The 23,438-nt window shown below is 48.1% G+C and overlaps 8 protein-coding genes across 8 annotated transcripts; 3 read left to right on the plus strand and 5 right to left on the minus strand.

Moving 5' to 3' along the window:
- Positions 1–81: 81 nt before the first annotated feature.
- Positions 82–2,189, minus strand: N7478_007523 (anaphase promoting complex subunit CDC23; the record flags this gene model as incomplete). The annotated part of the gene is made up of 2 exons (XM_056923737.1): positions 82–1,133; positions 1,247–2,189. The coding sequence occupies 2 exons, from the start codon at positions 2,187–2,189 to the stop codon at positions 82–84; spliced, it is 1,995 nt and encodes a 664-aa protein (XP_056776463.1).
- Positions 2,190–2,945: 756 nt separating this feature from the next.
- erg20 (bifunctional (2E,6E)-farnesyl diphosphate synthase/dimethylallyltranstransferase) lies at positions 2,946–4,062 on the plus strand (the record flags this gene model as incomplete). Its single annotated transcript, XM_056923738.1, has 2 exons — positions 2,946–3,065; positions 3,139–4,062. 2 exons carry the CDS (start codon positions 2,946–2,948, stop codon positions 4,060–4,062), a joined length of 1,044 nt encoding a protein of 347 aa, XP_056776464.1.
- A 223-nt stretch (positions 4,063–4,285) lies between these two features.
- On the minus strand, positions 4,286–5,563 carry N7478_007525 (uncharacterized protein; the record flags this gene model as incomplete). Its single annotated transcript, XM_056923739.1, has 1 exon — positions 4,286–5,563. The coding sequence occupies one exon, from the start codon at positions 5,561–5,563 to the stop codon at positions 4,286–4,288; it is 1,278 nt and encodes a 425-aa protein (XP_056776465.1).
- A 1,176-nt stretch (positions 5,564–6,739) lies between these two features.
- On the plus strand, positions 6,740–10,878 carry N7478_007526 (uncharacterized protein; the record flags this gene model as incomplete). The annotated part of the gene is made up of 4 exons (XM_056923740.1): positions 6,740–6,827; positions 6,884–6,919; positions 6,966–10,809; positions 10,860–10,878. The coding sequence occupies 4 exons, from the start codon at positions 6,740–6,742 to the stop codon at positions 10,876–10,878; spliced, it is 3,987 nt and encodes a 1,328-aa protein (XP_056776466.1).
- Positions 10,879–13,183: 2,305 nt separating this feature from the next.
- Positions 13,184–15,159, minus strand: N7478_007527 (arylsulfotransferase family protein; the record flags this gene model as incomplete). Its single annotated transcript, XM_056923741.1, has 3 exons — positions 13,184–14,122; positions 14,196–14,666; positions 14,731–15,159. The coding sequence occupies 3 exons, from the start codon at positions 15,157–15,159 to the stop codon at positions 13,184–13,186; spliced, it is 1,839 nt and encodes a 612-aa protein (XP_056776467.1).
- Positions 15,160–15,584: 425 nt separating this feature from the next.
- Positions 15,585–16,760, minus strand: N7478_007528 (NMT1/THI5 family protein; the record flags this gene model as incomplete). The annotated part of the gene is made up of 3 exons (XM_056923742.1): positions 15,585–16,406; positions 16,466–16,637; positions 16,726–16,760. The coding sequence occupies 3 exons, from the start codon at positions 16,758–16,760 to the stop codon at positions 15,585–15,587; spliced, it is 1,029 nt and encodes a 342-aa protein (XP_056776468.1).
- Positions 16,761–17,971: 1,211 nt separating this feature from the next.
- Positions 17,972–20,388, minus strand: N7478_007529 (Glycogen synthase; the record flags this gene model as incomplete). The annotated part of the gene is made up of 4 exons (XM_056923743.1): positions 17,972–18,104; positions 18,190–18,385; positions 18,492–19,854; positions 19,927–20,388. 4 exons carry the CDS (start codon positions 20,386–20,388, stop codon positions 17,972–17,974), a joined length of 2,154 nt encoding a protein of 717 aa, XP_056776469.1.
- A 1,580-nt stretch (positions 20,389–21,968) lies between these two features.
- Positions 21,969–23,246, plus strand: N7478_007530 (uncharacterized protein; the record flags this gene model as incomplete). Its single annotated transcript, XM_056923744.1, has 1 exon — positions 21,969–23,246. The coding sequence occupies one exon, from the start codon at positions 21,969–21,971 to the stop codon at positions 23,244–23,246; it is 1,278 nt and encodes a 425-aa protein (XP_056776470.1).
- Positions 23,247–23,438: the final 192 nt, after the last annotated feature.

Genomic DNA, 23,438 nt, shown 5'->3' on the forward strand with positions numbered 1-23,438 from the left:
GCTATCATGACAGAGATAGATACCTGCCTTAAACACGGACACCGGAATGCAACACAAGCCTACATAGAATGGGAAGTTAACTTAACCCCCGCCCTCCCTCCTAGCTCGAACATCACTCATGAGCGCCCGCGCCTCTTCAACCTCAAACCCGTCCTGACATAACTCTCCCGCTAACTGATCCGCGCGATCTAAATCGCCCTGCCGTAAAGCATATTGTGCCAACCACAGCCGCGCCCTAGACGTGGTAGCAGTAGGACCTGTACCATGATGCCATGTTTCACTAGCGCTGGAGTCATCATTCTGCATCCCAAAAGATGATGTCCTCGGGCGGGGCTTGCGGCGACGACCTTGGCGCGTATCTCCATCGTCATCGGAGTGATTGGCTTCGTCGTCACTGTGGGCTGCATTCTCAGATGCAGAGGAGTATTCATCCTCATCCGAGTTAACTTCTTCATTAACAGGTGCACCTCCAGATTCTTGCTGAAGAGTCAACTCCATATACGCAGATGCTTCTTCTTCATCACCAAGACGCTCGTAGAGAGTTGCAATTTGATGTAATGTTTCGATATCGAGAATCTTCCGAGTACCAGAGCCAGGACTTGCACCAACTGCTTGTCCGCCGTCTGCATTGTATGCGCCCGCAGCAAGCGCGCGCTTAAGAGCTTGAATACTTTGTTCGACACGACCCATTTTTGCATAGCAAGAACCGACTGCTTGCCACATCTTAGGGTCATATGGCTGTAAAGCCGCGGCTCGTTGGTAGTAGAAGAGTGCGTAGAATGACATATCAAGAACTTCATACGCTTGGCCTAGACCGTACCAGGCACGATAATCTTTGCGGTTCACGTCGACAGCACGGCGGTATGATTCGATGGCGGTATGGGTGTTTTTCATTTCAATGTACTCGTGTCCCATTAGGGTCCAGGCGGACAAAAAATTGCGGTCTAGTGTTAGGGCGCGTCGGAAATACATGACTGCTTTTTCGTGTTCGGACTTCAAGGAATAGTAGTTGCCTACTACACAGCAGGTTTCCGGTCGAAATTTGTCAGTGGCGGTCGCGATTTGAGCCACGAAAGCGAGCTGTGGTCGGGCACCCATGACATATAGGATATTGGAGTAGTGATCAAGACTGTCTAGGCGATGTGGGGAGGTAGCCAGAATTTCATTGAATATTTCAGCTGCTTTGTCAAAGTCTGAATATACTTAGTAATTGAACGATCAAGAGAGCTATTGCATTTGTTCTTACCTTTATCATGGTAATATAGGAGAGCTTCTTGGGTTTGGAGGAATGCATTGGTGGGAAATAGGGCCTGTAACTGATGGAGATCTCTGTAGGTTTCTGGTGTTGTTTGGTAGAGTTCCTGGCTGCTGTAGGTGTGGAAGATTAAGGTCATGACATTTCTGGGTAAACGGTCGACAATTTGTTTAAGCTGCGAGCAAAAATTAGTATGAATATTAAATGTCACTGATGCCGCGGACCGGCTCACATCTTCATTGTTTGCCAATAGATCCCCAAGTTCTTGCCATGCACCCCAATGGAAGGGATTGCGATGCACACTTTTGATAAGCCATTTCTTCGCCAGATCCTCATTTCGTCCTTTGAGCAGGACAACGGCATATAGATACTCTAGCCATCCTTGTCCCTGCTCTTCAAGACCTTTTGCGCTGCGATCCATCAGCCACCCCTCTAGGCCTCGGGCAAGATCTGGTAATTCTCGATTAACAGCCATTCCCCCATCGGCCGGACCTAGGACCATTTCTGTTTCCTCATCTTTACGCTTCTCTCCTGCAATGAACTTCGCATAAAGCGCAAGGAATAGCGATTTTTGACTGAGATTTGGATAGGGATTTTGGCGGGGCTGATTTTTGGAGGGCGTGAACGGAGAGGACTTTTCTTTGCTCTTGAGCGATGTCCGGGATTGTCTGGATTTGGGATTTGGCGAGGCAACGGTGAGAGGAACTGGGGATGTAGTAGGGGGAAGGAATACGGCAGCACAGCGGTCGTACTCCCGAGTGTCGAAGTAGGATTTGGCGAGGAGGTATTTATGGGTTTCTCGGGCTTCAAGGGCTGCTTCGGTGGGGTCTTGCGCGCCTAGGTATGGATTGATCGGTGGGATGGATGATTCCGTATCCATGGGTGATTCGGAATCAGTGTCGTCTTCGTCAGTTAGTAGTAGTGAATCTAGCATCTCTGCTGCCCTAGATACCGACAAGCTCGTTAATTTTCCTGCGTGCTACTGCGTGCGGGAGGGATACTGGGTGTACCATTTTGATGACTGATATAAACATCGCTCTGAGCATTTGATTGCCGCTTCTTCATATCGGTGTCTCAATTCCTGGATGACATCTGTTGTGATCTCCATGGTTGCCATCTTTTCTTTGCGACGCGGTGGACGTCTGGATCTTTTATATACCGCAGGGCTCTGAGCAGGTGGAAGCCGAATAGCGAGTCCACGTATTCAAACAGTCGTCACTATGGCCTTGCCGCGAGCTCCGGTAGAATTGGCGCAATTCAACAGTTTCGGTGGTTGTCGCAACGATGCTGGAGCACACAGTGGGCGCGTGTCAGTGCGGTGAATTCAGAAGGAACGGCGGTCGATCCCGGCCAGCAGACCATATCAAGGCCAGACGGTATTTGGTATTCGAGGTGATTCTCCCCGAGAGACAAATGTCCAATTGATGCTCACGGTAGATAGACGAGACCGAAAAATGATCGTGATGAAGTTCGAATCGCGCAAAGCAGCTACAACTGTCAATAAGACAAACACCGCAAACAAGCCAAGACGGAACTAAAACAGACTAGCGTGAGCCCCTCTTCCGCGGGGGAAAATCATTTTATTAGCTAATAAAACAATTAATTAACTCAATTGTCTATTTGTGCCTGATCCTTCTCCGCCATTCACTGTCTTTCCTTTGGATTGTGTCTTTCATAACCCCTATCAATCATGGCTCTCACTACCAAGCGCGCCGATTTCGAGGCTGTCTTCCCCAAGCTGCGTGAGGATATTCTGTCCCATGCTAAGCGCTACAACCTCCCCGCCAACGCCCTTGAGTGGTTTGAGAAGGTGCGACACTTCGTTATTGAAACCATTGGGCTTGAATATATGAGACCAATTAAAACTGATGGAAATTATATAGGCCCTAAATGTCAACGTTCCCGGTGGAAAGCTGAACCGCGGCCTCTCCTGTCCCGATACTGGCCTTGCGCTACTTGGCAAGCCCCTGACCGACCAACAATTCGAGGATCTCAGCGTTCTGGGATGGCTCACCGAGCTGCTCCAGGCTTTCTTCCTGGTTAGCGATGATATGATGGATGGCTCAATCACACGTCGTGGCCAGCCTTGTTGGTACCGCCAGGACGGCGTTGGTCTGATCGCCATCAACGACGCCTTCATGCTCGAGGCCTCCATCTACCTTATCCTCAAGCAGCGCTACCGCTCCCACCCCGCCTACATCGACCTCGTCGAGCTCTTCCACGAGACTACCTGGCAAACCGAGCTGGGTCAGCTCTGTGACCTGACCACCGCCCCCGAGGACAACGTCAACCTCGAGAACTTCTCCATGGAGAAGTACATGTTCATTGTTACATACAAGACCGCCTACTACAGCTTCTACCTTCCCGTTGCTCTTGCCCTCCTCTACTTGGAGCTGGCCTCCCCCGAGAACCTTAAGCAAGTCCACGACATTCTGATCCCCCTGGGCCAGTACTTCCAGATCCAGGATGACTACTTGGACAACTTCGGTGACCCAGCCTTCATTGGCAAGATCGGTACCGATATCCAGGACAACAAGTGCTCTTGGTTGATCAACCAGGCCATTCAGCGTGCTTCTCCTGAGCAGCGTGCCGTGCTTGATGCCGCCTACGGCCGCAAGGACAAGGAGCAAGAACTCAAGGTCAAGGCTGTCTTCGACGAGCTGAAGCTCGAGCAGGTATACAAGGAGTACGAGGAGAAGGTTGTCGGTGAACTCCGTGCCAAGATCGCTGCTGTGGATGAGAGCAAGGGCCTGAAGAAAGAGGTTCTTGAAAGCTTCCTGAGCAAGATCTACAAGCGTACCAAATAAGTCATTCGAGCTATTGATCTTTTGGTGACATAAAAACATTAATACCTGAGAATGGGGCAGTGGGAAGATAATGTGCAAGTCTGGCTATTTAAGCTCCCAGCCTCTATTACGAAAATAAAACCATTAGAGTTTCAGCGTTGAATATATCCCTATTATACTTATATACTGCAATTTACAATATTTCGAAATTATTTGCCCAGGACGAAACAAAAACTCAGGTGCTTCAACTGGAAAAGCCCTGCATCATATCTCCTATTCCCCCCAGGAAATCGGATTCGCCAGAATGACCTGGTACCGTCAAATTAGCGCTTGGTACCTCTAGATCGAGGAAGTCTTCGCCCTCCAGGTCCTCATCGACCGTAATACCCCTTAGTCGAGGAACAAGGTCAATATTACATCTGACCTCCGTGACCTTCTCCTGGTCCAGGCTTCTGAAAACCATCTCCACGAGAAAATTCCACCTCATGAATAGGTTGTACGTTTTAAAAGTCGGAACACAGCCACGTGGGATTTCAAAAGTTACTTTGCACGGCGCATCTGAATATGATTTGCCATCCCCTGCAGGGGTAAATTGGTGTCTTGGTGTCCAGCTCTTAGTAGCTGAAGCGGCACCTGGCAATAAAAGCTCATGCGTTCCACCAAGAGGCGTTTGCTTCCCACGAACGCCCAGCGAGTCACAGAGACGCACGGTGACTCGATGTAGTGACACAAGAGGAAACTCAAAACCAGGAGTTATTCCTGACAGCTCCATCTGGATAGATATTTCGACCTTCTCTCCTATCACGGCGTAGATTGGAACTTTGACCGTTGGTGCCAGCCAGATCCGTTGCGTTGATTTGAAAGCGCTCTTAATTCGCGAAGAGAAGCTTTTCCTCTTGGTAGGGTTTTGATCAATACCGAGGAGACCCTTGCTAAGTTGCATAACATCCATATTTGCCTCGAGGTCTTCAACGGTCACATATGGCCCAGTTATTCGTACCATCTCTGGATACGACTTCATTTTAGACGTTTGGTCACCATCGCCCATGAACACAGTCGCAGTGACTTTAAATTTGATTGTTCCCCATGCAACTGCTGGATCCCCGCGTGATGCCCGACGAGGCATGTTGATAGATGGCGGCAAAGGATGAACGTCTGAGCATTCAAAGGCAGGATCATCTGGCCACGAGTGTCGCCAGTACGAGCGCCCTTCATTGATATTCTTCGCTGAATTGGACGGATTTGTTTCCACAGAAAGAGGCACGGTGAGTGAGAACGGAGTGATAGTAGATCCCACATAATCCGATGCCTCCAGACGAGTTGTTTGATACGTTAACAGCGACCGGCTTTTATTGACCACTCCCCCTCCAGGCTGGATGTAGGATTTGCTTCGCCCTTGAAGGGATATCTCTAAGAAGCCTTGATTTGTCCATGGATCCCATCCATGAACACTCCCAGTGATGCTATCGCCTGGTGCATAGAGGCGGTTTGGGTAGTCAATAGCTATATCTAAATCGGTCATTTTAGCCAGTGATGCAGAACCAATATGGAAAATTATTCAATGCGAGATTTGATAGGTAGTATGTATTTATGGGTTGGTTGAAGGCCGAGAAGCCAAGGCGGGTGTCAAGCTCCTTTTAGCATGAGGGGCAGACATCAATGCACTGGAATGTGTTGATCATTGCCTATAGTGAACATGACTAGAGCCCCATTGATGAAAATAGACGGGAATTAAGTGGCTAAGCAAGTCAAAGCGCTGTTCAGCGGCTCGGACTCAGCTTGGACCCGTTCCTGTATAGCATCCGAGTTCTGCTTGATGTATTCAGACCACGCAGTACGTACATAGACAGACAACCAAGTGGAAAGAAAACCGCAAATTCGGGTGTCGCCATACTATTATTAGTTTTTCTCTCTATCTAATGTAATAATGCTTGAAAGAATTGATGTAGGTTTAGCTTCAGGAAAAGACTGAGGCGGGCGTGGTCAATGGGATATTGTTCTTGGTTGACTAATTAGGACAGCTGATTCACTTTTTGACTTCTTTGCTTCCAATTGAACATTTTGCTGCCGTCAAAAGAATAACTCTCCTTGATTTGGGTCAATTTTTGGGGGGGAAAGATGATCACAAGGTGAACGTTTGACCCGAATATACCACTGCGTAGTGTGATGGCCAGGTAGAAATTTGAAAAGAATAGAACAATCTAGTAGTTTGTATCATATCAGTTAGGAAACAAGCTCTCGATCCACGAGCTAGCAAGAGCACAAGTCTCTGAAACCTAAAGCTCGATAGTGTAATCATCTCATGGCCAACATTGAACTTTGACAGGGTGTGTTAGTACAGTATTTCCGGAAATCGGTGTCACCCCGCGCACTCTTTCATTGTTCCCCAGACCCTAGATGCCAAGATAAACTAAGCTACTTTCGGACAAGCTATATCAGCCTCATTTGTTCTTAAACCGTACCGTAAATTACCGGGTTATCGTATTGGCGGGAAAATTGTTTATTACCTGTAAGACGAGAAGTTCTCGTCAACTTCCCCAATCCCCTCACTGAGTGGTGCAACGAACCATGGCTCCCAACCTAGCAAGGTTTAGCGCCCGGCAGTCACCTGAGAGCGGGGTAAAGACAAGGTGACTTTCAGGAGGTGGAACTTTCGCTCGGCTTGGAGCAGCCCCATTTTACGCACTGAATATTCAGAATGAGCCCGATGTCTTTTGGTAGTGCGAACTCGGGTCTCCAACTTGGAAATAATCATGGGACAATCGGGACAATCAACTTTTCATCCGGTATGTGTCAAGAGTCCTCGAAAAGCCGTAATAAGGTGACTAACACTTTGGCCCAGACCGACTGGAAAACCCAGTACAGAAGACAGACAACGGTTCGCTCCACACTGTACCGGTCAAAGACAATCTGACTTACCACAGACGCAGAGCTGCGCAGGTCACTAGCATTCCCACATATGCTAGATCGGAGGGATAATATCGAGCCATGTCACACGAATACCTGCCAATGGATTTTAGAGCTGGACGAGTATCAGTCCTGGAGGAATCAGTCCTGTGGTCTATTATGGGTTAAAGGAAAGCCGGGTGCAGGAAAATCGACCTTGATGGCCTTCCTACATAACAAACTCAAAGAATCACAGGACGGCATTCATAATATTATTCGACTGGATTTTTTCTTTACCGCCCGAGGCACGGAGATGCAACGTACACCACTTGGAATGCTTAGATCGTTATTGAACCAGATCTTCGACCGTGACGCGACCATACGCCCTCAGGTGCGCGATATTTATGAGCAACGATGTAGGCAGTTTGGGGGAGAACGTAAATGGGAATGGCCGCAAACGATACTTGAAGAATTATTGGCAACTGCGATCCTGGCATCCGCCAACGATCAGCCTGTGATTATCTTTGTGGATGCTCTAGATGAGGCTGGGGCTGAGTCTGCTCAAAAGCTTGCAGCATATTTCCACCGTCTTGTTGATCGTGCTGACAAAAAGAAGCTAACTCTTCAAGTCTGCATCTCCTGTCGACACTATCCTATCTTGGAAAGTGCCCGGGCAAGAGCGATACATGTCGAAGACCACAATCAAGATGACATTGCTACATATATCAAGGATACGCTTCTTGAGACAGAGTTGGAAGATGTTCCTGATCAAAAGAAAATAGAGGGGCTGGTGGAGGAATTGACCAAGCATTCCAAGGGTGTGTTCCAATGGGCCCATCTTATAATACCCCTTGTCAAGCGAAAGGTTATCGAAGGGGAGTCAATCAGTGATATCCGTGATTGGCTGGGCGATGTACCAGCCGATCTAGAAAACGTCTACGTATATATTCTGAGCAACGTGATCACGGCTAGCAATCGAGACCAGTCATTCCTATTCTTTCAATGGGTGTGCCTGGCCGAGCGACCCCTGACTCTAACAGAAATTCGATACGCACTGGCAGCGAAGACTGCTCAACTAACGCCATCTCGAATCGAATGGGAGAAGCTCCACGGCTTTATCGAAAGCAATGAACGCATGAAGAAAAGAGTCAAAGTTCTTTCTGGTGGACTGGCAGAAGTAGTCTCAAGTGGGAAAGATGAGGAGACCGTACAGGTGGTTCACCAGTCGGTCAATGATTTCTTCCGGGCAAAAGGACTGGCCTTTTTATACCATGGCTTCAGCGCTAGCATGGGATCCGTGGATATGGACAGTATTCTCTCTCAGTCTCAAGCAACTCTTTATCGATCGTGTCTGGTATATCTTGGCGCGATGTGTTCAAACAAACAAATGAGTAACTTTCCGGGCTCAAGGGAGAAGCTTGTCTGTGATCACCCATTTGTGAAATATACGACCATCAATCTTTTTATCCATGCTGAAAAAGCCACCGGCTCACGAGGTGCCTTGCTGCAGAATGAAATAGACATTCTACAACGAATGATCAGTTATTGGGTTGAAATCTACCGATGCCTTGATACTTATTCCACAGCATGTCCACCCACAGGCACAACAATTTTACATATAGCTGCCGCTGCCAATCTGGTTGACGTGGTGATATCTGCGTTGTCGGATGAGGAGGATATAGAGAGAAAAAACGAAGTTGGAGATACAGCATTACACTTCGCTGCACGAGCAGGGCACACGATAACCGGCAAAATACTGCAGGAAAGAGGAGCAAACCGAGAAGCGAAAAACAACGGTGGAGCGACTCCTTTAACGGAGGCGGCCAGATGTGGACATTTGGGGTTTGTTGAATGGCTTCTACACGAGGGCGTGGAAATTGAGGCAGGAGGTGGGGGCGCGCTACAAAAGGCTTCATTGGAAGGTCACAGTGCGATTGTAGAGATTCTACTCGCGGCTGGAGCGAATGTCAACGCCCAGGGTGGTCAATACGGCAATGCCCTACAAGCTGCTGCATGGAGAGGAAGTGCTGAGACGGTCAAGATCCTGCTCGACGCTGGGGCCGATGTCAACGCCCAGGGTGGTCAATACGGCAATGCCCTACAAGCTGCTGCATGGAGAGGAAGTGCTGAGACGGTCAAGATCCTGCTCGACGCCGGGGCCAATGTCAACGCCCAGGGCAGTCAATACGGCAATGCCCTGCAGGCTGCTGCATGGGGAGGAAGTACTGAGACGGTTAAGATCCTACTCGACGCCGGGGCCGATGTCAACGCCCAGGGTGGTCAATACGGCAATACCCTACAGGCTGCTGCACGGGGAGGAAGTGCTGAGACGGTCAAGATCCTGCTCGACGCCGGGGCTGATGTCAACGCCCAGGGTGGTGAATACGGCAATGCCCTACAAGCTGCTGGCGTTGCATGGAGAGGAAGTGCTGAGACGGTCACGATCCTACTCGACGCCGGGGCCAATGTCAACGCCCAGGGCAGTCAATACGGCAATGCCCTGCAGGCTGCTGCATGGGGAGGAAGTACTGAGACGGTTAAGATCCTACTCGACGCCGGGGCCGATGTCAACGCCCAGGGTGGTGAATACGGCAATGCCCTACAAGCTGCTGGCGCTGCATGGAGAGGAAGTGCTGAGACGGTCACGATCCTACTCGACGCCGGGGCCAATGTCAACGCCCAGGGTGGTCAATACGGCAATGCCCTACAAGCTGCTGCATGGGGAGGAAGTGCTGAGACGGTCAAGATCCTACTCGACGCCGGGGCCGATGTCAACGCCCAGGGTGGTCAATACGGCAATGCCCTACAAGCTGCTGCATGGAGAGGAAGTGCTGAGACGGTCAAGATCCTGCTCGACGCCGGGGCCGATGTCAACGCCCAGGGTGGTCAATACGGCAATGCCCTACAAGCTGCTGCATGGAGAGGAAGTGCTGAGACGGTCAAGATCCTGCTCGACGCCGGGGCCGATGTCAACGCCCAGGGAGGTGAATACGGCAATACCCTACAGGCTGCTGCACGGGGAGGAAGTGCTGAGACGGTCAAGATCCTGCTCGACGCCGGGGCTGATGTCAACGCCCAGGGTGGTGAATACGGCAATGCCCTACAAGCTGCTGGCGCTGCATGGAGAGGAAGTGCTGAGACGGTCACGATCCTACTCGACGCCGGGGCCAATGTCAACGCCCAGGGCAGTCAATACGGCAATGCCCTGCAGGCTGCTGCATGGGGAGGAAGTGCTGAGACGGTCAAGATCCTACTCGACGCCGGGGCCGATGTCAACGCCCAGGGTGGTCAATACGGCAATGCCCTACAAGCTGCTGCATGGAGAGGAAGTGCTGAGACGGTCAAGATCCTGCTCGACGCCGGGGCCAATGTCAACACCCAGGGTGGTCAATATGGATCGTCTCTCTTAGCGGCTATTTCCTTGGGCCATGCTAATGTTATTGAAGTTCTTTTTCATGCTGGCGCAGATATTAGCCTTACAGATGCGCTCGATCAGACCCCCCTTCACATTGTAGCTTCAAAAGATATGGCTCACCTTCTCTTTCGATTTCCGCAACTTGCTTCAGCTATCAACAAGCGCAACAAGCTCCTGCAAACCCCTCTCCACCTGGCTATCTGCTTTGGCCACATCCACCTTGCTATAAAACTTCTTCATCTTGGTGCCGACCCTTCTCTTCCAGACGGCTATGGCAGACATGCTATGGACTGGGCCATTGGGCAAGGAACTTTGATGCGGGAAATACGTGAACTTTGTCCTCAGCTCTCATTGACACCTCACGAAACTCAAGAATCAACTGTACAACAATCCCTCTTCCACCTCTCCGATTATCTTCCTGAGCTCTGCCCGAACTATGCATGGATAATTTTGCAACAATTAGCTCGGTATTTTCTGTTTCTTCATGAGATGAGCAACGCACGCCATCTCTTTCAAGTTCGCCTCCCTCAAAATAACACCCGTCCCACTCATATGTGCAAGGCTATGTGTAATTTCTGTGATGAGCCTATCACTGGGACTCGTTTTATATGCAGAATCTGCGCGAACATGGATATCTGTTCTTCCTGTGTTCTCAAGTATACTTTTCACCACACATTATACTCAGATCAAAAGCACGAGGTCTTTGATATTTCTGGCCTGCCTGATAACGAATCTCAACTCACTGGACCAGTGTCACAGCAATTGATTCACTTCCTCCAATATTCTTATGAGCATCTCGGGGAGAACAGCAATCAATCTGAGATGAAGCTATCGAAAGATTCCTCATCTTTACTATCACTACAAAAGAACGCTCTGGATCCAAACACTTCGTTGAAACCAGTATTTTTATTCTCTGCGATCTTGTTCGGGCTGCTAGCCACCTTCTTGGGGTCTTGGTACTTCTAGAGCTATCTTAACTTAGTCCGTACGGTCAGCATGTCCCTTTTTTACTCAACAGGCTGCAGAACGAACACATCTGTATGGTGGCTTCCGGCTATAAACTATTCCGTGTCTTGTTTGTAGCTAAGAATCTTCCGTACAGCCTAAGTTTCAGGAAATGCCAGTAGATGTTCAGTAATGTAGCCATTCTCCTTGCATTTACGCATCTCAATATATCTTGCCGCTAAGTGATTTACAAATGTGTCAAGCATAATCTAGCAATGAGACGAAGGAGATAGTGACGAGGATACTACAGGTGGCGGTCATTTACGGCCAGGGGTAAAGGCATACGAGGCAGTAGGGTCGCGTAAATTGGGCAGACAAGGTTGGTAGATGTAATCATTATCGAAAGCAGTGTAAGCTATCCCCTCCAAGCAGTAGATACTAATGAGGAGCCTATTCATGGTGCCATCTTCAGTGAGCTGGAAATAAAGAGGCTGCCATCGCGCATAGGGTAAGAGGAGTATGTGTTTGACAGGCTGAATATGGTGATCAGCAGGATCGCTGATCTTCTCTGATTGGAAAGATCGGCCCGTGCAGTCAAATTGTGGGGTTGTTAAGGTCGTAAGATTGCGGTTAAGTGCTAGGATTGCCACTTGGATACGCCGTGTGGATGGGGAAGCTGACAAGTTCTAGCGTTGCTGGAGCTGTTTGAACTGTTTGCATTGTGCCGGTTCCAGCAAAAGTCGTATCTGCTATACACACATGAGCATAGGGTATGTAAATTATATCTGCAAGTGATCGTATTCGTAAAATACCGGAAGATTGCTATTTTTATTTCTTGCTAAATAAGGTCTAGTGTATCTTGGCATTTAGGGTCTGGGGAACAATGAAAGAGTGCGGGGGTGACACCGTTTTTCGGAAATACTGTACACAGCGTTTCGCCCTCACTATCTAGTATAGCTATGCTTTTCCTCTCCTGCCTCTCTCATATACAACTCCACCCTCGTCACAACTCATCCGGTGAACAGTGACCAGACCACAGCATGTGCAATTGGACGCTCATGTTTCGTTATACGGCGAAGCTATCGTCGTGCTGGTAGCTACATATACCCTGTCTCCGTGTGATACCGTGATTTAAAGCTATCGGCTCGGCCACGAGGTAAAATAACCTAGTATAAAGAGGTGAGTAGAATTACGGGGCGTTGGCACAGTGGTAGCGCACCTGATTGCAACATTTGGATAATTCTATAACTAGATTACTGCCAAGCTATCACGCGTTCCATCCCCTCCTGTCCCTCTTTTCTTCTTCTTTTTCCTCCTTTCGCCGTCGCCTATCTTTTCCCTCTTATTTCAGTTTAGTAGTTTTCCCAGGAAACTCCGATAGCAAACAGTTTGTTTACTAATATCTCATCCTAAGTTAACTTTAGAGCTTCAAAATATAACAAAACTCGGATCAGGCTGGGTTAGTCAGGGCTTGCTTATTTTCAACTGAGCATACGACTTCCCTAAAAGAGCAAAAGCGTAGAGTATAAAATACTCAGAATAACTGTACGTTGTGAATATCATGATATATGTACATTTACAGCATCATCATGATCCTGCTTGTGTTGGATAATCCGTTGACTCAAAAAGCCTGCCTAGTAGGTGCTTACTTGGTGGATCTTCTGGATTTTATGGCTACTAGTACAGCTTGATATACCCAGGCTGACGACATGCATTCCGAGTCCGGACTGTGACAATCAGGACAATCAAGACTCTAACACTACGGAGGTTTCATCAATACAGGTTTAGATTTCAAATGTACGCCTAGGGTGTAGAGATGCGCAATGTTGTTTAGGTAGCTCATCAGCGAAAATATTTGCGAGGGAATGAAATAGTCTGATTTATGGATGGAGTCTATCAGGATCCTTCTATAGGCGCTTTCAACAATGCTTCATCATCCCGATCTCCAAATTCAAGTTCCAGATCATCTAGCTCTTCCCCACGATCAGCATCACTCCATCCTTGATGCTTCTTCGCATGACCACGAGATCGACCAGAGCCCCGGCCACAGAAGCTGCCCGGTAGGCATCTGTAAATGAGCCATGCACAAATTGCCAGAGCCCCAGCAGTGATGAAGCCCATACCAAAAAGCAAAGCAGGTGCAATATGCCCTTCACCAAAAGTTTTACTATCATCAGAATCAGTATCCTCGTCGCCCCCAAACGCAGCAATCTCATCATTCATTTCCTCAGGCTTCCACTCCATCCCCTGCGTCGCAACCAAGTATTCACCAAATTTATCAAGAGCCACAATACGCAGCGTCGTATACTCCACATCCAAAGGAAGAGTAATTCTAGTCTCGAACCCATTCTTCGGAACAGCAGTAATGAAACTGAACTCGATTGATCCAGATCCCGTCCCATTCGAGCTCAATCTCTTCACTCCCTCCAAAACCCAAGTAGCCACCTCCGTCGCTCCATTCCAACTAACAGCCGCCACAGTCCCCGACAACGCAACATCCGGCCGCGTAAGAGGCCGACCAATCCACTCCTGCTTAAAAGCGCGATAAGAAATAATCTCACCCAATTCAAAACCCACCCTCGGACCGAAATTCACGTCACACAACACCTCCCCGTCTTCTCCGAATTCAGTCCAGGCAGCATTATACCCGTATCCAAGGAATACATGGCCATTTTCAAGAACCTGCATTGATCCCTGAGACTGGCTACTAATCGGGACTGGGTTCCAATATTGTCCGCGAACAGAGGCAGTCATATTCACAGTGTCGATATTAATGAAGAGGCCTCGACTCGGATTTTGAGACGATTCTTTCCCCCCGAGAACCATTATCGAAAACTGATATTGCCTTCGTTGTATTCGGGACATGATCGTACTGTGGCTGAAATCGTGCATGATGCTGCCAGCTTACATTTGTCGCGGCGCCAGATGATAAATCTTCGAAGGAATTGTGTTTCCCACCTATTTGCCAGAGGACATTGCCGTTTGATCCATCAATATATGCGAGGGAATTTGTATATCGTGATGAAATTAGGTAATTGCCCGACTCGTCTTTGTCGACGCTGTTGATATGGAACCAGTCCCATGGTTCATGGAGCGAAGTGCCCGCGCCATTATACTCTATTTCAACATCTGAATAGTCGAAGTGATCAGAAGCGCGCCATTGAAAGAGTAGCTCGTTGGTTTCGATGTCGATTTCCTGGAAAATACTCTCATAGATCCAACCAGCTTCTGGGCCTCCGATTGACCGTAGATCCACCGATCGTACATCATATACAGTAAGCAGACCTGTCTCATCACAAGTAATATGAAATTCATGAAGATCAACAGGACGCCCGCTCGAGCCGCGCAGTTTATATTTCTCTTCATAATGAGAATTCAACTATAATAATAATCAGCATCAGCATCTCACCCCTTCCATTTCACATTGAATAAAACGATCTCACCATATACAACGTCCCCTCCCCATGTCCACGAACAGTATCATCCCCGGCCCAAAAAGTCAAATACCGTTCCCCCTTGTATTCATACACATTCGCATTATACGTAGTCTTATACTCCTTAAACCAAACCATATGGCCCTCATTATCAAGAATCATAGGTCCAGAATGCCGTACCGAAGTGCCCCGCGGCGAAATAATAGTATACAACCCATCATCACACGCGGGACTCTTTTCCCAGTAATTGAGGATAGGGCCTTGCGCGAAAAAACTGGAAAACAGCTGTGAAGGGAATGGACCTTCGAAGCCGTGGGCGTATTTCTCGGAGCGGAACCGATTTTCTTGATCTGCAGCGGCTATCTCGGAGATAAGAACCCAGACGAAGAACAAGAGCCAGGGCCAAGCCCAAGGCTGGAGTGGTTGGGTGGATGACATTGGAGATTGAGCTTGTTGTGCCAAGGACCCCAGAGGCGGGAGATTGTCACATTGGACAGATCATTATGAAGGATTGTGGGGAGTGAAAAGGAAAATGGACAGAGATTGAAGCGGAACTTGGTGTACGTGTACGAGTACGTATACGGAGTGATAGGGTATAGAGGCCAGGAGTTAGTTGCCTGATTGATGCCTTGACACCGGACTATGTGATAACTAACTAGTCTACTCCTGAAGCAAGAAAACTTGAAGTTTACGCACGATTGATTAATCAATTTACGAATGAAGAAAATATCTGCGCATGGTTTAATTTCCTGAATTCATTTCAATATATCAAGGAAATCAGACTAAAAGAGTGAAGTCCGACAGGGATAGGTAGCAACCCACAACCATCATCATAACAAATATGAAGATAGTCACAAATAAACCTAAGCAGAAGCAGAAACCTCCAACCGCTTAAATCCTCCCTTAGCAGCAATCTCCTCCTGAAGCGCCACCATCCGCTTCTGATCCCCAGTAGGATCAGCCGAATCCTCATCCAAAGTCCAAGAAAGATACTTATTAGTATAATTCGCCTCAAAGCTCTCATTCAGAATCCCCAATCTCTTTCCATAACGCGTAACCTTCTCCCAATCACGCTGGACATTCTTCAAATCACGACTGAAGTACGCATAGCTCCGCTCAAAGATCTTCCGATTAACCGCAGTACCCATAATAGGCTTAACATCAATATACTCCTCATATGCCTGATCAGGGTTGGCAAGAACATCATCCGTCGCACGCTTAACAGCACGCATAAACTTCTGAATCCGTTCAGGATTCTCAGCAATGAATTTATCATTTGCAATGTAGAGAATGGAACAGAAGCAGCAGCATCCTAGCTCAGCGAGCTGGTCGATACGGAGCATTTGGACGTCGGACTTTGGACGACCCTGGTCAGCAAGCCATTCGGCTAGCTCGACCATTTGGACGTTCTCGAGACCGATTCCAGCGTCGATGTCGCCGCGGATAATGGCTTTGGTTACGTTCATTCCGCAGCGAACGGCAGTGTAGTCATCTGCTGTCATGCCGTAGTACTTTGTCAGTTCGTCGATTTGAATTTTTCCGAATTCACCGACGTAGCCGATGCGTTTGCCTTTCAGGGAGCGGAAGTCTTCGGTTATACCGCTGGACTTGAGGTAGACGACTCCGGTGAAGGGCTCGTCGAGGAGGGAGCCGATGGAGGTCACGGGGAAGTTGCGTGCCTTGGCCTGGTGTATTATGTTAGTCTTGGATACTAGTTTTGTTTGGCTTATGAAGGTAAACGGACCGCCAGAGTGTGGATCATGGCCTTAAAACCCATGTCGACTTTGCCGCTGCCGATGATCTCGGTGACATCGGAGGGGTCATTGGGCTCAAGGAGAGCAACCTTGAGTCCCTCATCCTTGAAGTAGCCACGCGACTGGGCAAGGTAAAGGGGGGCGTGGTACGGGGTGGCGTGCCTATACAACACTTAGCCTATATTTTCACAGATCCGCAATACCTTAAACATCACGGAGTCTAATTCTGAAACAGTGTCTATTAGCATACCAGTTGGTCAGGAAGGTGATCTTGTCTGTAGCCATTTTGGTATAGGATCAAGGTCAACTGTACTTGACTCTGGTTAGTATCCCTGGAACAAGGGAATCCACATTCAACGATTCCAGCACTGCACTCGGATGTATATACCAATTCCTCTTCCTAGAGAGTAGATGTGTATATAATATGCAAGAGCCAGACTGAAGTCAATTGAAGCAGAAACCAAAGAAAAACAGCAAAGGGGGAACAGTTAAAGTCACGCATGTCCTTTCGCTAGTATTATCTAGATCAAGTTTTGACAGTATAATCTCAGAACGAGCAGCCTCTGTACTTGTACTTGCAAATAATTTCACCAGTACAAGTACAAAGACCAACTCGAACACCTGTCATGCGTTGCAGTGACCGTTATACCATGTACAATACCTTGATCCTGAGTTATTATAGCGAGCACCAGCGTAGAGCGAGCCCCACAGTATGCGGGGCAACACCCCGCAGCTAGGACGTGCGCGGCTCCATTGCAATTGCAGGAGAGTCGTACCGAGGTAGACTTAGTTGAGATAGATACCGTAGGAGGTGAAAAAGAATCAATTGATGATGAGAAGAAGAAGAGAAAAGAAAAGAAGAAGAAATGGCAAGGTTGGACCGGTCGGTAGAAATAAGTACCCTCGGAATCGGAGTGGGGTAGTCCGTCACGGTCCAGATTTGGTCATTATGATTACACGACTGAAACAGAAGCCTGAGAAGTTCACCGGGAAGATGCACATCACGAAAATCAGTAGTCCATTTTCCGAGAGCCGGGAGTCTCCAAGTACCCTTGAGTTTCTCCAATTGGGCGAAGCTCGAACTCTAATACAGAGATGTCCACATACTTCCGAATCCAACCGGGTTACGGGAATAAAGGCTTGGCCTTGTAAATCGCTACAGTTAGAACAGAATCTTAGAGGTTGTTGTGAAATAAGAAACAATGAGATTGAAATGCACAGGATTCACATCGAACTTCAAATTTCAGTAAAAGAACATATGGAGGCTTCAAATGCAGGAATATGAAGGGCAAATATCAAATATCAATTTACAGTGAAGCGGAACATCCACTCTGGATCAAAAATGAGGGGCAAGAAAGGAAATAAAATGAAAATGAAAAGGGAAAGGAAAAGAAAAGAGGCAGAAACACCAAATGCAAAGCCCAAGAAAGAAAAGAACTCATGAATCAAGAACAGAAGAGAACATAATCTCCAGCATCTTCATCTTCATCTCATCTTCACTCGTCGTCAGTCTTAAGCCCCTCGCCGCCATTAACGGATATACTATCCAGCGGGGATTGGGGCCGGTCGCCATTCTTCCGGGTGCGGAGCGTGAGCGGGTAAAAATGCTCTTCGGGCTCTTCTTCCTCTCTGTGGGGTGGGTTAGTGGCTGATCTGATGTGCCGAGAATAATCCGAAGGATCAGGGTCGGAGGGGGAGGTGGGTCTAAACATACGGAAGCTTCCAGGCAATGTAGTCCTCTGTGCTCAATCCTTCGCGGCCTTCCTGGAGAGAGGCAAAATCGCCAGGGGTCATCATGCCGGACCTGTCGCGAGGAGATCCAGGGATGGAAAGAGGTCGAGAGATCTTCTGGTCTGTTCCGCCGATCATGTCGAAGTAGTCCTCCTTTCCATCGAATGAGGAGGGGTAGGCTGGGACGAATGTTAGTTATTTATTGGACGAAACGAAAAAGGTAATAGGGGACAGATGCGGGGGAAAGGGACGAAAAGGGAAAATGGATTAATTTTAAAAACTCACCTCTGCGTAGGGCCAATTGTCGGGCCTTGACGTATTCCAAGCCCATTCGCTTCCAGTCAAGCAAATCACTCAGACGCTCGGTACGATTACGCTGGTTGATTCGTTGACGACGGCTCTTCTGTGTGAAATTGAACATGAACTCGGCAAGCTGGGTCACTGAGTCATCGACTCCCTTCGTACGGCGATCCACAATGTAGATACCATAGTCGGATGAATTCTCAATCAATTCCTCCATGTAGCATCCGAATCCAGACAAATTAGTGGTGATACTGGGCACACCCATAACAGTGCACTCAGCAGGGGTATAACCCCATGGCTCGTAGTATGAAGGGAACACTCCGAGGTGAGTTCCGCGAACAAAGTCGTCGTAGTCCAGGGGCAGGACGGGGTTGGAAGCATTCAAGAATTCAGGATGGAAGACAATCTTAACGCGATCGGAGGAGTTGTTGAACATTTCCACGCGACGCAGCTGATTCAAGATTGGGTCCTCGGTATCGTTGACCATGTTATGGGTGACAATGGGTGGGAGTGAGTGACGCTTCATGGCAAACAGGCGACGGCGCAGAAGCACGCGGTCCTGGCTGGTAATGAGATCCTTCTGATCAGGCATATTTTCACCCTCCTTCCAAGAGAGACAACGCTCGTACATGCGCTTTCCAATGCCCTTTTCGATGTTCTCAATTGTATCGCGCAAGGATTTCACCACAGCTTGTCCCTTAAGGGACTCGACTGTCAATGAAGATGTCTGTGCAGGCATGATGATAAATGCGACGACAGTCATAGTCGATCCGCTAGCCTTCAGGCGGTGGTTGAGACGAGCCAGACCTTCAATGAACATATCCACACCCTTATTCCGGTACTCATACCGTCCAGCGGTAAACAGATACAGGGTATTATCTAAATCGAAGTCATTGTGGCCGTAAAAGTGCCCGCGAACGAAATCATTAATCTTCTCCTTAGCTTGCGAGTGCAAGTTCTGGAACTCGTGCATAGCGGAGAATTTCTTGACATTCAGACCATTAGGCAGGACACCATCAGGCTTCCGCTTGAGCAGATGCTCACTTTCAAACGCGGTGATATGAGAAACGGTAGTGAAGACATCAGCGCTGTGGGTAGCAGCGCGCTCGATACAGTATCGGTGATAGATTCCACGCTTGCCAGCCTCAGCATCCACATCGAAGTACTGGAGGTTGTTGTAGAAGTCCACGGAGCCGGCACAGAGATAACGACCCAGCAGAGTAGCATGTGTAGTGAAGATGGTGGTCAGATCCATGTGGCGTTTCTTAGTCAATGGCAAAGCTACACCGGCCAGCCATTCGTGGAAATGAGCGACCACGGCGCGGCGACGGTCATGAGCAATGTACTAAAGTGAGAAAAAGTTAACATGGTAAGCTCGGATCCAACTTCCAACAGGGATCTAATAGAGAAAACATACTTCTCCCAAGAACCACGCGACCAGGTAACCAAATACGATTGCCTCATTGGTCTCATGATCAGCATCGGGGGACGGGATGCCGGAGTTGTTCCACAGATCGCCCTTCCACTCATCCAACCAGCGATAACCCGTACCCGTATTGATGAGCAAGACCCGTGGGGCCCCCTCAATCAACCAGCGACCATAGACGATCTCAATGCCTCGCTCCTGCATGACTGCGATGGTGTCGCGCATGGCCGGGCTAGCTGGAGTCAGCTCTTCAACCTCAACCGCAGCCGAAGCTTTGTTCAAGGGCCCGATCAACGTATAGCGTTCACCATACTCGGCTGTTGTGACGGGAGCCTTGGATTTCAGAACCGAGTAGATGCCGCCGACACGGTTTGCCACTTCGGTAGCCACCTCAAACAGCATATGATTGCGGACATCGCGCTTGATCGGCTCAGTGCCGTTCTCGTCGGACATGGTGTATGAGATGGAACCAAAACAACCCCCAGAGAACAAGATAAATTAAGAAAGGGGACAAATAAATAAATCCCAAGTTTCAAGCTCGAAGAACGGGGAGGGAGAAGAAGACAAGAGGGGGAAGAAAAAGTGAGAAGCAAAAGCTTGGGGGGAGGTGGGATTGAGCTCCGGACTCGGTCTGTGCGGGGGTGAGAAGACGCGGGATCCCGGTTTTCTTTCCTTTAACTCTTAAGAAACTTCTTGGCTGGGGGAATATTGCATATTGGGGGATATTGGGGGCAAAAGAAATGTTTTTAAAAGTACCAGCTCGGTATCTATTGCCTCTGAAGGCCTGAAAAGGATATTCCTATTATTCTATGCAGATTGTTGCAATGGTCCCAGTCCCAGTCCCAGTGAAGCTACTAGAGATGCAAGATGCGGGTTGATGCGGGTGGCAACACAGTGTCACTTGCTATTTTCCAATTCAACGTTCATTTCAACTCCATCTGCAGATACTGCTGCAGATACTGCACACTTCAAAAGGAGAATTATTTTAGTTGTGGTGGGCATGTTAGCCTATCCAGGTGTGGTATGTAACGGCAAGCGTGGCAGAGTGAAAATTCAACGTTGATGAACCTTGGAAGAGGATCTAATTACCCCTGACAGTGGAGACAATCGAAATGTAACACTCCCAAGCTATGAACAAAAGGAAAAAGAAAACGAAAAAGAAAAAGAAAATTCCCAAAAGACTTCGGTCAGCTCGGCCGCTGTAGATCATGTCAAGCCTCTTATGCACTCCAGTCGTTCTCTATTTGCTGGAGGGTTGGTCATGGCTGTCTTTCTTCCTTTTTATTAGACGGTGACAGGGCGCCACTTTTACAACCCGGTTTGGAGAAATTGATCTGGGGAAAGCTGGCGTTTCGTGATGTCAGAGACCCACTTGGAACAGTCATCCCCAAGATTTCTAGCTGCACAGATCATCTTCTCTACTGTGCGGGTAGTTGGAGATGGAGAGGCAATCTATACGAAAAGAGCTGGAGTTATGTTGCTTGAGGTACTGGTTAGTTTAATAATTTCAAGTTGAAGGTATGTGACGCCTCTTTAGTTCCTTGAGCCACTAGTACTGTACTAGCTACTATACTATACCACGGGTGTATAGTCTTTAGCATTCTTCTCCACCACTCACACTTCATACTTTTACGCTTACTTGTGTATCTGCCAACTCTTCTCAAATCAAAGAACAAAACTTTCCAGCTGTCAATTTGTCCGAATCGAACGGTTTGTCAACCCCTTTCCGCGATTTGTCACGGTCGCACGAACAACTCAGTGTACACTGACCATCATGTATACATAGCGCATGTTAAAGAAAATCCATTGATACCTACATGTTGACTCTACCTTGATCGCTTGGCATAAAGAATTCTTGAATCATGATGCTTGCAAGGTTACTCAGGAAGTAGAGTCAGGGGAATTATCGTAATGTTCCCTACTGTACTATATAATAGTATTGCATACATTCTATGAATTCACCGATTCTTCTTGACTTTTTCATATAATTATTTCTCTAGACAAAAGAGAGGAAAGGCGACCAACTAAATCTCATGGAGACATATAACTATCCGGATCCATATATCCCATCTCGTCATTCCATTCAATTCCCCTTCAACCTAGCATCTCGCATCTGGCAACGAATGTGGCATGGAATCCTCTTCCCTTGCCAAAAACCATCGCCATCACCATCTTCCTCAGTGCCATCTAGTCCAACATTCGCTAGATTCCCACTAACTCCAACTCCAGAGTCAGGCATACAAGAAACAAGCGGCTCATCTCCGATCTTCCAACCCCTTGCATATGATCATATCTCATCTCTCTTGAACGCGGACTACTTTCGCGGAACGATCAACCAAGACGGAATATCCCAGAACGGAGAATGGGACGCATTACGAGTTCTGAACCCAGATTTAAGTAGCCAAAATACCATCTCGGAATCATCGCATGATATTCCCAAGCCACTGAGAATAGGCAGACCGAAATCTCTCGCTCCTGTTCTCCCGGATCTCCCTTTTATACGCAATGTAGAGCCTTCTCTTTCCGTCAGCTTTGAGCTAGGTCTACGAAATTTGCGATCATCTGTGACATACAACGAATTTCAACAGAGCACCTATAATAGATTTACTCCTAATCTATGCTCCGAAACCATTCAACAGGAGCTAGCGGTGTCGCGTAGTTTGAATGAGCGCCCGCGCCCGGCCCCTCTATCTCGTATCTTTCCCCGCAATGGACTAACACGCGCATTAGAACTATTTTGCCAACCACAACTGCTCATTTCACCCGAACCAGACCCTGAAGATGAAAGTGAAGATGAGAAATACACTGATCCCAGTATTGACACACCTTCATATCTAGGCTCACAATCTTGCGACCCCTCATTAAGCTCTAGTATAGAATCTGCATTCGACCTCAACAGATTTCGCGGACAACGGGTAAAAAGCCATGGTGACTGGGTGAAGCGTAAAGGGCGATGGGTGAAGAAAATACAATGGTCCCAAGCAACCACTCACTTAGAACAGAATTCCCCACAGGGTGAAGTTACAACTCCAGAGTCTCAGCCCCAATCCCAATTCCAGTCTGCTACTCCGTCTCAATCAAGCCAGGGGATTACAACTGAATCAGGAAGCCAATGGAGTCGGTCTAGAAGAAGCTCCGACAATTGCTCCGGTTCTACCGGTACATCTCCCGGTCTCTCATTTATTCGAGATATTATCAATCGTCGGGACCCCGGAATCTTCGTGAGCCTCAACAGTATGGAATCTATTCAATCAACTTTGGCTGCGGGAACAGCCGCGCAACAGCGCAGAATTATCCGAAAGCAAGATTAAGAACCAAGTTCATAAATATCTTCAATCAACGGAAACAACACGAAACCAGCAACAAGAATCAAAGCCTTTTGCATGTTGTGGAGCGTTTCGTGGCATAGACTTTGGAGTTAAACTAGGTTCATCTTTCCCGCCCGTATACTTTGAATCCGACCACAAGCACACCATAATCATGAAGAATGCTATCCAGGATTT

Source organism: Penicillium angulare (genome assembly GCF_028827245.1).
Source record: "Penicillium angulare strain IBT 27051 chromosome Unknown utg000005l_segment0_segment0, whole genome shotgun sequence".
Lineage (NCBI taxonomy): Eukaryota > Fungi > Ascomycota > Eurotiomycetes > Eurotiales > Aspergillaceae > Penicillium > Penicillium angulare.